Here is a 12,560-nt window from a genome sequence, read left to right as displayed (position 1 = left end):
CATGCATTCTGTTAGCAAGCTAGTTAGTAACTTTCATCCATCCGCCTGTCCTTTCATCTTTCCAATAAGCACTGGATGCCCACCATGTATAGTGACCTGATTTTTTCCAGCACTAGGAATAGGAAGATAAACCAAAAATTATTCTTACATTCCATAAACATACAGTATTATAGGGGAAGCAGGCAACCCTAAGAGGAATTATGATTTGATAAGTTACATAAGGACATTGTGAAAAATGTACTACTGGAGAACATAGGTGTATAGGAGAATTTGATTCTTTCTGTAGAGGACAATGTGACTAATGTGTTTTTCAGTTATTATTTTGCCATGTATGCTGATGTACAGGATTTTTGAAACACTATCCTATCCTTTGATTTAACAGTGGTTTCCCTTTATGTCACTCATAACAATAACTCTCTACTTTTTATCTCATCAAACATCTGAATTAGTGATAGAAATATTTAATACTGCCTTTAATATTTAGCTATTTATAGCCCTTAAAAACCTAACATTTTAAAATCAATTTGATATTTTGGCTGTATTAAATTATTTGCCAAATTGATTATTTTTCTTTTGAATTGATTATATTATTTTTGTATCATAAGACTACAATTTTTAAAAGAATCACTTAACCTTGTGTGATTTTCAAAATATAATTTTTACTAGTAGTTTTTAAAATGCAGGTGCTTTCATTTGTGCCTGTTAAAACATTATCAAATTCTTTACAAATGTCCTAAGCCAAGTTAACATTGGAAAAATTAGAGAAATTAGGCAAATAAAAATAATGCTTTATCATCTGTATTAAATACAATTACTTTGGTTCAAATTCTAGGTTATTGCCTGAATATCTATTACATATATGATAATTATAAAAATGATGTACCACCAAGTATCATGTTTATTCATATTTATAGTTTATTTATTTTGCATATTTGTTCCTGAAGCAGATTCTTCATATAACAAATAAAATCATAAGAATTTTATAATGGTAGAAGTTAAATCATGTATTGCGATGTATTGGTTTTATGTTTTTAAATGCCCTTATGTCTTTATTTTTAAATTAAGTAAATTTCAATTGTCTCTGAGGATCTTAGCATCATTTTGTAATTTTTAAGCTTGATCTTCTCCTGTATCCTTTATTTCAAATGCTATAGAAGCATAAAAGTATACAAATGCAACTGTGCACACACAGAAATAACAAACATTGTTCTTGATGTGTTTACATGTGAACAAGACAAATTCTATATCATAATTCTAATCTGATTCACTAGCATTTGCTAAAGTGAGTGAGGTATAGCAGTTATTGTGCCTTTTATTTATAAATTATGTTAGTGGAACACCCTTCACAGATATCAGATCATTCCATCTAAACAAATCCATCAAGGAGGTGATCTGCTTCAGTTGTTTAAACTGCTAACTGTTCACGAGTTTACTTAATTTTTAGCCCCTGCCTCAACAAATTCACTGGGACAAAGTACGAGATAATTATTTGTCTCATATAAATATAGCATGTATTTCTCCTGATGATGATTCCATTCCAAATTTTCATCTTGTAAATTCATTTTCTTTTGAATAAAGTATATAGTTTTTATAATTATTTCTTGAGTTATTCCTAGGAAAAATCACATGATATGCAAAGTGTTGATTTTTCTTCTTTTATTTTATAGATTTAAATTTAGAGCTACAAATGTTATGGGACAATTTACTGACTCTGATTATTCTGACCCTGTTAAGACTTTAGGTAAGACATATTTTGAAGTTTAATTTATAATCTCAATATATTTATCAAAGTTGGAACATTTATTAGTAAATGATTAATCCATGTCTAGATATTCTTAAATATAAACTCATTTAAATGTTAATTAGCCTCTCTAATAATATTTGTGGGTTTTAAAAAATTTTATTTTAGGTTTAGGAGTACCTGTGAAGGTTTGTTACATAAACATGTGTCATGGGGGTTTTCTGTACATATTATTACATCACCCAGGTATTAAGCCCAGCACCCAATAGTTATCTTTTCTGCTGTTCTCCCTCCTCACCCTCCAGCCTCAAGTAGACCCCAGCGTCTGTTATTTCCTTCTTTGTGTTCTTAAGTTCTTATCATTTAGCTCCCACTTATAAGTGATAATGTGTGGTATCTGGTTTTGTGTTCCTGCATTAGTTTGTAAGGATTATAGCCTCTAGCTCAATCCATGTTCCCACAAAAGACATGATCTTGTTCTTTTTATGGCTGCATAATACTCCACGGTGTATATGTACCAAGACACCTGCACACGAATGTTCACTGCAGCACTGTTCACAATAGCAAAGACATGGAATCAACCTAAATGCTCATTAATGACAGACTGGATGAAGAAAATCTGAAAGTATTTGTAATCTTCCTTTAAAAGGTGGATGTTCCATACATTCTTATCTGGACATTGGTTTTGTTAGGGTATTGGTTCTATGCTGAGATTACTAACATTATACCAAATAAATATGTGTTTGGTTCTTTTAATATACAATCTTAAATATAAAGCATTTTTACCTATATATGCTTGTGGACAATTTCCTTAAATAACCCTGAAAACTATACTCTTACAAGTCCTTTGTAAAATATTTATTTTAAACAACTCTTTCATGAGTTTCTTTCACTTATACTCATCTAAATCAAGCTTACATAACACGGGAATACAGTTTAGTCATATATGTATATATATAAAATCATCATCTCATTATCACCATTGCCATAGTCCTATCTAACATTAAATATTCTGTGCCTGACACCCTTCTAGCTCTTTGCACATATTAACTGGTGAACTTATCTCAACTATCCTTTAAGTTAGGTCAGTGCTTCTCAGTGGTTTTATAACCCAGGGGATATTTGGCAATGTCTGGAACCATTCTTGGTTGCCATAACAGAATGATAGTGATGGTGGTGCATGCTACTGGCATCTAGTGGGCAAAGATTAGGAATGCTGCTAAATTTCCACAATGCACAGAACAGCCCATAATGTCAGTGCTCCTGAGGATGAGAAACTCTGACTTAAGCCCTAATATTGACTCCGTTTTACAGATGAGGAAGCCAACGCCCAGATTCTTTCAGTATTTAAGTGGCTAGGCCAGGATTCCAACATTACAGAGCAGGATTTCATAACACTACGTTACAAATACGGGATTTAGACCTGCATTCAAATCTTGGCTCTGTCACTTGAGAAAATAATTTAATTTCTATAAATCTGAGTTTCCTTTGTTGGGAAAATATTGATAAGAGTATCATCCTTGAGGAGTTATTGAAGTTTTGCATTAAACAGCATATATAAAGATATTAAATTTTTTTTTTTTTTTTTGAGACGGAGTCTCGCTCTGTTGCCCAGGCTGGAGTGCAGTGGCACGATCTCGGCTCACTGCAAGCTCCGCCTCCCGGGTTTACGCCATTCTCCTGCCTCAGCCTCCCGAGTAGCTGGTACTAAAGGAGCCCGCCATCTCGCCCGGCTAGTTTTTTGTATTTTTTAGTAGAGACGGGGTTTCACCGTGTAGACCAGGATGGTCTCGATCTCCTGACCTCGTGATCTACCCGTCTCGGCCTCCCAAAGTGCTGGGATTACAGGCTTGAGCCACCGCGCCCGGCCAAAGATATTAATATTTTATAGTTAGTAAATGTTTTAAGTTTAATAGCTTTTTGGGGTAGATTATAATAACATATTTCAGAAGTATTTTTATTTAGGAGAAATTATTTCTCGAGCATTTCACTGAGAGGATCACAACATTCTACATCATTTGTACCAGGCCCTCTAAAGCTCCAATTTATTTGTCTGTAATACCTTAAAGAACTGTGTGAACAGGGTATTTCTGGGGCAACACTTGAGAATGTAGGACTTTGTATGTTGCTTAGAACCTGGAGAGCTGTTGCTCAGCGTATCTTGAACTGCTAATAGACTTCAGTGAGAGCTATGACTGGAGAAAGACAGATTGTTCCAACATTTTTAGCCAGAAATTCTCATCAGGTTATGGAAATATTAATTGTACAAAAAGCCAGCCTCCGCAGCCTCTACATATAGTCAAGGAAACTTTTCATCTTGAAGAAATAAAGAAGGGGCGTGTAGTTTGCTACATAGATGTCTGTAGAGAAATAACAAATAAATTTCTTTGGCTAAAATGCTTTTTTACCAAATAATTTCGTCATTTTAAAGCTAGCTGATTAGTCTTGTGGTTTTGAAATTGTATCAAGTGTTTCTTCGTTTGATAGTTGAGTCTATCACACTCTGATGCCACCACAGTAAAATAAATGTCTTCTTGTCATCAACGTAATTTCCTATAGGTTACAGCATTCAGAAGTCATTACTTCAGCTAAGTAGTGATCCTGGTGCATTTGCCAGTGGAAGGTAAAAGACCTAGACAAGATAGATAACTCATGTGTCTTAGGAGATAATATTTTATAGGAGCAGTGCTGAAAGGAGCTAGCTTTGCTGTGTTGTATGATGTTCTCTTTCATCAGCTTACTGGTTTCATACAGATTATTCATGGGAAGGCAATATGTCCAGTCAGTTATCTGAGAGGCAAAGTTTAGACATTCAGGGTAATAGAAATAAGAAAGAAAAGCCGTAAAAGGGGGAAGCCCCAAGGATCAGGAACCACAGTACATAGGAGCATGATTCCTTAGATTCTGCTAAATGGCTTCTCTCTGCCCAATGATGGCCTTATCCAGCACTACAGGTAATCTCAAGGAGCTCCTCAGTAATAGTCTTCTCTTTCTTCTTTCCACTCACAGTCAAGGTGGTGGAATACAACCGTTAATCCTGGAATGTAGCAGAAATACACAGTCAGGTTTCTGATTCCTTCTTTGGAATTATATCCACTGCCACCCCAATCATCTAGGTATGAATCTTGTTGTGCTCTGGTAACAGAAGGAGTCTACAGTGAGTAAAAGATGTGTAATAAAGGACAGAGCACAGGATCCTACCAAGACTAGGGAAAGAGGGACTGGTGAAACGTAGACTGGACACAATACATAGAAAGGCATTGGGCTGCTGGGGGATAGTGACAAGGAAGGGTCCTATGTATCTATTATCAAATTACTTGGAGTTCAGTATATTATTTGTAGACCAGTGGCATAATGGCAGTCTTTTAGGTTGCTCCTTAGAGTGATCTTCCAGGGACTCTCTCCTGAGATACAGCAGCTTTGTTAATTGGCCTTTGCCCTATAATGCTTATTCTGGATCGACTACATGGAGTTCTGCTATTTAGATAGTCATTTATAGCGAGTAAGACAGTGACAAGTGGAAACAGAGGAACTTCCTTGGTTTGTAATCATTAGTTGTGGTGAAATGAGAATGCACCACTGGAGCAGAATTCCTCAATGACTAGCAAAGTAGCCCAGCCATTTCTCTGGTTAATGGATTTAACACCATCAATTACTGTTGTCATATTTGCTTTCTACCAGACTATTGAGTGCCATGGTTCTATGGAGATTAGAGTCACTTTGATAGGTCAAGCAACAAAGAACATCCCCTAGAAGTGGTCCTAGTCCATTTGACATTAATAGAAGGCTGTAGATCAGGAGTGTCCAATCTTTTGGCTTTTGGGCCATGTTGGAAGAAGAAGAATTGTCTTGGGCTACATATAAAATATGTCAACATTAACAATAGCTGATGAACCCCCCCCAAAAAAATTGTACAACCATATCTTAATGTTTAAAGAAAGTTTTACAATTTCTGTTGGCCCACATCCAAAGTTGTCCTGGGCCAAATGCAGCCCATGAGCTGCGAGTTGGACAAGCTCGCCACAGATCCGAAAGAATTCTTAGTAAAAGAACTTTGCAAGGGAAGAATCTCTAGAAGAACTCAAAGAGAAAACAAAGTTTATCAGTTCTCCAATGGTCAGTGGCAAGAATGGTTTCATGGTTGTGAGAATGAAGACAGGCAAATAATAAAGTGCATTCATATAATACCCCTGGTGTCATCAGAAGATGAGAAAGGGTAATTGAGTCCTTTTTTCTCTCAAATATGTCATGTGTTGGGATATATGAATCATTTGCAGCCGGTTAGGAACTCAAACATTCCCAGCAAGCCTGCTCAAGACATATGTGTGCATGTAATCCCAGACTACAGAGAGAGAAGTCTAGGTCCCATCAAGGTCATCCACCCACCAGGGGATAAGCATTCATTTACTGGTATTTTGCACACCGCAGGCAGTGAGCACTAAGCCGAGTTGCCTGTCAGTTGAAACTTTAGGATTTAAGAGCTTTTGCAAGGCTCTGTTTCCACAGACCATTGTAGTGGTAATTATGCCTCTCAGAGACATTATTATTTGGAGTTTAAAATTAGGGGCAAAAGAATCACCATAGACTGATAATCTTAAAAATGTTTAAGTTTAGTGAAAGGGGCTAACGAAAGTACAAGTGAGAGGGGGCCAGGTAGAGCTTCACTGGATGGGTAAGTACAAGACTGTGGAAGAGCAGTTTGCATTTAGGGAAACCTTTCCGGCCTGAAGGGATAAACAGGGAAGATAACGTATGCATTATTTTAATCCTAAATAAATACTTGAAACTTACTTGATTTCGTTTTTACTCAACATTGAGTATTGGCATTTTTATTATCAAAACTCACAAAAAACCCTTTTAAAGTTTTTGAGAAAATCTTCCCGAGGCACATTAGTTTATGGAAAGTGCTTGTAGGCAATGTTTTGATTACAAGGTTTAATTATAGAGGAATCCTGTGATTTGAAAACCAGACACCCGTTTCTGTACCTTACAGGACTCTCATTAAAGCTGAACATGATGAAACCTTAAACCCCATGGCAAAGGCACTCTGTGATTGTTTTCTTTTGTCATAACACTTCTCATTTAATTACTATGCTAACAATGAAAAGTTCCAATGTGCTCACTTAGATTCAGAAATAGGGAGTTGCTATGTATCTTTTGCATCCAAGGGATTACTTCCCTAAAGTCACCAGAGGAACAGAGGAAGGTTGTATTTTGTTAACGAGACAGTGGTAATCTGGTAGTGAACCTCACAGACTCTGCAGTCAAGACAGACATATTTCAGGCAGGCTTAGTTTATATATTGAATTTAAGAGATTGTGGGTTAGTTACTTAACAAATTATTTTTAAGTTCTGAAATCTTATTTCTAAAATGAGAACACTAATACCCACTTCAGAAGCTAATGAGGAGATTAAGCCAGATGAATAAAATGGATGAATATGAAATGTTTAATAAAGATACCTGTCATTGTTTATGTACCAAGTCGTTAAGGGATTTTCCATATAAACTCATCCATCTTCACTGCAACTCTGTAACAAGACCTCCTATTTACATATCGCCAATTTCTAGGTAAGAAATTTGAAGCATTATGTTTTTTAGTAACTTCACCAAGGTTTTTAACCATCCCAAAGGTGGTGGTGGAACCTGCTTTCGGATCCAGGCAGCGTGACCCCAGTCAGTGCTGCACTTGTAGCCATTGCACACACTATCTGCAAATCACTAAGTCCCCAAGTAGCCCCCAGTTCATTACCACGGGTGATGTTTCTGCTCCCACAGCCTATCTTTGCTTACCATTTTCTCCTCTTGATATTTTTAATTATTTCTAGCTGCTCTCTTTTCTTACACTTTGTCTTGGCTCTTGAGGTTAGCGTTCACAGGTAAGCATGTGTTGTTTTTGTGTGCAAAGATATGTTTTATTTTTATTTTTTTAACACTGAATAATGTGACTTTTCTCACACCCTAGCAAACCCTTTATTAGCTACTTTTAAATTTTTTCCTGTCTGTATGGATGAAAATGATGTTCATTCCTATAGGGTGTTTTAATCTATATGTTTAAAATTTTATTGAATATTGACAGATTACACATGTATGTATTTATGGGGAACAGAGTGATGCCATGATATATGTATACCATATGCGATTATTGAATCAAGTTAATTAACAAATCCATCACCTCAAGCACTTGTCATTTATTCCTCCTATCTAACTCTATTTCTTGAATTATGAAATTGAGTAACTTTTAGTAAATTATTTGCCTTGTGTTTGAATATCCTATGTGACTAGCACTGGGTCAGAGAAGATGAGCTCCTTATACTTTAGTCCTGTTATAAGAACTCATTTTTTCTAATAATAATAATAATAAAGAAGAAGGAGGGGGAGGAGGAGGAGGAGAAGGAAAAGGAGAAGGAGAAAGAAGGAAGAAAAGATTTTCCATTTTATGTGCACCTTTGTATTGAGCCAGGCATTGTACTATAAGCTTTACATCTCATTGAATTCAAGCTTCTCCTTAGAGAATAGGCTTAAAAATGGACTTAAAAAGTTGGATACATATGCTGAATTTAAATAATGATAACTTCAGTCAGAAGATAATACTTATGAAAAATTAGTGCTTTAGAATTATGATTTGCCAAATTATAGTGGTACAATTTATTATGTAAACAGAACAGTTTAATGTGATTTGTCACAGGATTTTAAGTCTAGTCAGAAATGACTTGCGCCTATTACAAAAAGAATCATGTTTATATTTTTAAGTAAAAGAATTCCATTTTCTATTAAAGGATTCAGAGAAGTGACATCATTCTGTACTGTTAATGCTCTGTGGGTCCATGCATAACAGTGAATCAGAAAGTGTACTTGATAATCAGGGAACATTTTGTCCTCTCTTAGTGACACTTTTGTAATTCATGTGCCCAAAGGATTACATATTGTTTATTAATATATTATATGTCATTTCCTCATTTGGCCAGTGCTTTGAAATGGTAATCTAATCTAAAAAAATTTTTTGTGTGGTCTATGAGAACATTTTTTTCCCACTGAGTTCTAAGGCCCAGTGATTCATTATTACCTAATAAAGAGGATTCTTTATTCATCTTCATGCCTCCTTTCCCAAGCATATCCAATTAGAGACACCATGTGAAAATTCATAAATCAAACCATTCGTATTTTAATGTATAAAAAAGTGTATCTAAAATACTTTATATGATACATGCTGCTTTCTCATTTTTAAAATTTAGCTGGAGATTCTGGCAGACCATGAAGTGCTGATAACTGTTTTAAAATCAGTATTTATTCAAATCCACCGTGCAGGATAGCCACAGGAACTCTTTCGTATTGGTAACATTTCATAAGTACCAATACAGGACAAAAAGATGAAGCGTTAATACTCGCCTATTTTACAGATAGGTAACCTGTTTTGTCACTTGACTGTAATACTTTGTGCAGTAAAATTATAAATCATCACGTAACTTAAAATTGATTACAATTATAATTAGTATTTGTACTTAAAAGAAATTATTAATAATTTTTATATTCTTATTTGGTTCAATGCCTGATCTTCAAACACGAACATTTTTAATGTTTTTCAAAATCAATGTATTTGTTCATTAGTAAATTTAGCAAATATTTATTGAACATTTACTATGTGCACAGTACATCTCTCAGAACATGGAATAGTTTTGTATAAAACAAAAACCCCTGTACTCAAAGGGGCTTACATTCTGGAGGGAAGGACAGAGAACAAACAGTAAGAAAAATAAATAAGTGATTTATATGTTAAAAGAAGATAAAATTATGGAGGAAAAAAAGTAGAACAGAGGGAAGGAGGAGTGCAAGGGGAGGCAGAAAATGCAGGGAGTTGTGTCCTTCAATTTTAAATAGGGTGCTGTGTTAGTCTGCTCAATCTGCCATCACAAGATGTCATACATGGGGTGTGTTAAACAATTGAAGTTTATTTACTCACAGTTCCGAAGGCTAGAAATCTAGGAGCAAGGTTCCTGCCCATTTGGTATCAGGTGAGGGCTCTCTTTCTGGCTTACAGATGGTTGCCTTCTTACAGTGTCCTCACATGGCCCTTCCTTAGTGCATGAATGGAGATAGAGAGAGTATGGTAGGGGGAGGAGGAGGAGAAAGGAGTGAGTCACACACACAGAGAGAAAGTGAGAGAGAGAGAGAGAGAACAAACTGTGTCTCTTCTTATATGTTACTAATCCTATCAGATCAGGGCCCCACCCTATGACCTCATTTAACTTTAATTACTTTCTTACTCCAAATGCAGCCACACTGGGGATTTGGGCTTCAACATATTAATTTGGGGGAAACACATGTATTCAGCATGTACAGCATTCACTATAACAGATGGTCATTGAGAACGTATTTCAGCAAACCTTTAAAGGAAATGAAGTGGCTACCCAGAAAGATATACAAGGGATATACACCTTTGCAGGCAGAGGAAGAAGCTGCTGCAAAAGCCCTGTGTCAAGAATGGCCTTGTGTTATTCATCATTAAGGAGGCTAATCTGGCTCCCTAGGAGTGAGCAAGCAAGGTGGGGACTGGAAGGGAAATCAGAGGGGTAACAGGGGACCAGACAGTTAATGAGGGACCAGATCACACAGGCCACTGAAAGGATATGGGCTTTTCTCTGTGAGAGATGAGGAGGATTTTAAGCAGAGAAATAATGTTTTAAAAGGATTGTCCTTGCTTGTATATTGAAAATAGGTGGAATAAGGACAAAGGTGGATACAGGGAGACTTGCTAAGTTTTTAGTTCATGCAAGACAGGATGGTGGCCTAGATCAGGCTATTAGCAGCAAAGGTGGAGCAAAGTGAATGGAACATACATAAAAGTAGAAAAAATAGTGTTATGAACCCGCAAATACCTACTAACTAGATTTAATAATAATTAACATTTTGCCACATTTGTTTTATTTAGGCATTTGTTCACTTATTTCTGAAGTAAAGTAGGTCACAGAATGCATATTCTACTCCTAAATACTTTAGTATGTTTCTCTAATAAGTACATTTTTATTATATTGCTGTGGTTAAACTTAGTAAGTTATCAGTATTATTTAAGCTACTTGTATATACGTTTTCAAATCACCCTTTGATTTTTTTTCTTTATACTTAATTTATTTGAATCAGGATCCAAGTAAGAATTTGCACATTATCTTTGATTGTTCTGTTTCTTCTATGTTTTTTAAAGAGCCTTCTTTTCTCCTTTCTTTTCCCCCTATGTCATAGACTCACTGAAGAAATCAGATAAGTTGTCACATAGGAAGTCCCATATTCTGGGTCTGTCTGTTTTCTCTTGATGTCCTTTAATTTTTTTCTTTCTGCCACTTTCTCATAAATTAGAAATAAGAACTAAAGGTTTGAGTATCCACAGTCAACATTTCTGTCAGAAGTACTTTATAGGTCTTGCTGACTAGATCAAAATACCTTCCATCAGGAAGTGTAGAATATCTGATTGTTACACGTGATGCTAAAATTGATCAGTAGGCTTGGTGGCAGCAACAGCATGATCCTCCATCGAAAAGTTGGTTTTGACCACTTATAACCAGCAAATAATCTGTACAGCGATATTTTGTCATGCTATAAATGTCCAATTTCCCATTAACTTTCCTCCTAATCATTTTAGAATACATTTATGTTTGTTACCTGAATCAACTATTTCATTAGAAATACTGATTATTTATAATTTTATCACTCCTTTATCAGTTATTCAACAAAATTCTCTTCTAATAATGAGCTTTATCTCCTTAACGAGGGCTATTTTTAAAAAGTCATAAAATACAGTTCAGATAAGAAAGGCAGAAAAATATACATTTCAATTACAAATTAATCAAGAATATTTAGGCCAAGGAGATGGTGTAGTTATAGCCAGAGTTTACAAATTAGTATTTTTTTTTAACTATTGAGTACTAGGATTGATAACTGGGTGATGAAATAATCTGTGCAACAAACCCCTGTGACACGAGTTTATCTATATAACAAACATTCACAAGTGGCCTTCGAATCTAAGATAAAAGTTTTTTTAAAAATCAGTATTTTTGTTATTTTTATTTCTTTTATTAAATTGTATTTTTTTTTATTTCCAATCAATTTCCATTTTTATTCAATATAAGGCTTAAGTTCTTCCCTCTTTGGCCAGTAGGAGCCCCTTCAGGAGGATCATTTGTTCCTTTTATATCAGTAGCCTTTTGTTAGCTTCCTAGATCTCTAGCACTATGACGTGTCTTGAATTGGTTTTGTTCCTTACTCCTACTTTGCAATTACTGTCTTTCCAAGGTTACATGGTTTCTTTGGTGAAAAGTACAAATATGTTGAAGATAGAGCCTATGGGATTTCCTCACGTGTTTTGAATGTATTCCATGAAAGAGAGTCAAAGATGACTCCAGGGTTTTGGCCTTAGCAACTACAGTAATGGAGTGTCCATCAACTGAGAGGTGGGAGGATACAGGGGAAAGGAGGGAAGTGTACACATTCAATTTTGGACATACCGATTTTAACATTTTAAGTATACTTCAAAATAAAGATGTCTGGTAGGCAGTTAGATATATAAGTCTGAAGTCTGGTAGATAAAAACTAAGCAGTCGTCATCACATAGATGAAATTAAAACTGTGAAACTAGATGGGCTCACACTGGGAGTGAGTTTAGATAGAAAAAACAAGAGGACTCGGGACAGAGCCCCAAAGTTAAAAAATCTAGGAGAAGAGGAACAAACAAGTTGCTACGTTTTACTAGTATTCTTCAGCAAAGAATGTTTTCTTATGCCAAGATAATAATTTTTGGTAGTTTGGGATCCAAGATAGGATTCCATAATA

At 35.4% G+C, this 12,560-nt stretch overlaps 1 protein-coding gene across 1 annotated transcript in view; it reads left to right on the top strand.

Annotated features, from left to right (window-relative positions):
- PTPRQ (protein tyrosine phosphatase receptor type Q) overlaps positions 1–12,560 on the top strand; it is a 218,733-nt gene that overhangs the window by 159,180 nt on the left and 46,993 nt on the right. The window contains exon 33 of the mRNA XM_033221161.1: positions 1,668–1,741. Coding sequence (XP_033077052.1) covers positions 1,668–1,741 — 74 coding nt within the window. The remainder of the gene's footprint in view (positions 1–1,667; positions 1,742–12,560) is intronic.

The sequence above is a fragment of the Trachypithecus francoisi genome, unplaced genomic scaffold, assembly GCF_009764315.1.
Source record: "Trachypithecus francoisi isolate TF-2019V2 unplaced genomic scaffold, Tfra_2.0 Lachesis_group11, whole genome shotgun sequence".
In the NCBI taxonomy this organism is placed as follows: domain Eukaryota; kingdom Metazoa; phylum Chordata; class Mammalia; order Primates; family Cercopithecidae; genus Trachypithecus; species Trachypithecus francoisi.
Note: the sequence above shows the minus strand (reverse complement) of the source record. Positions and strands in the feature narration are given on the sequence as shown.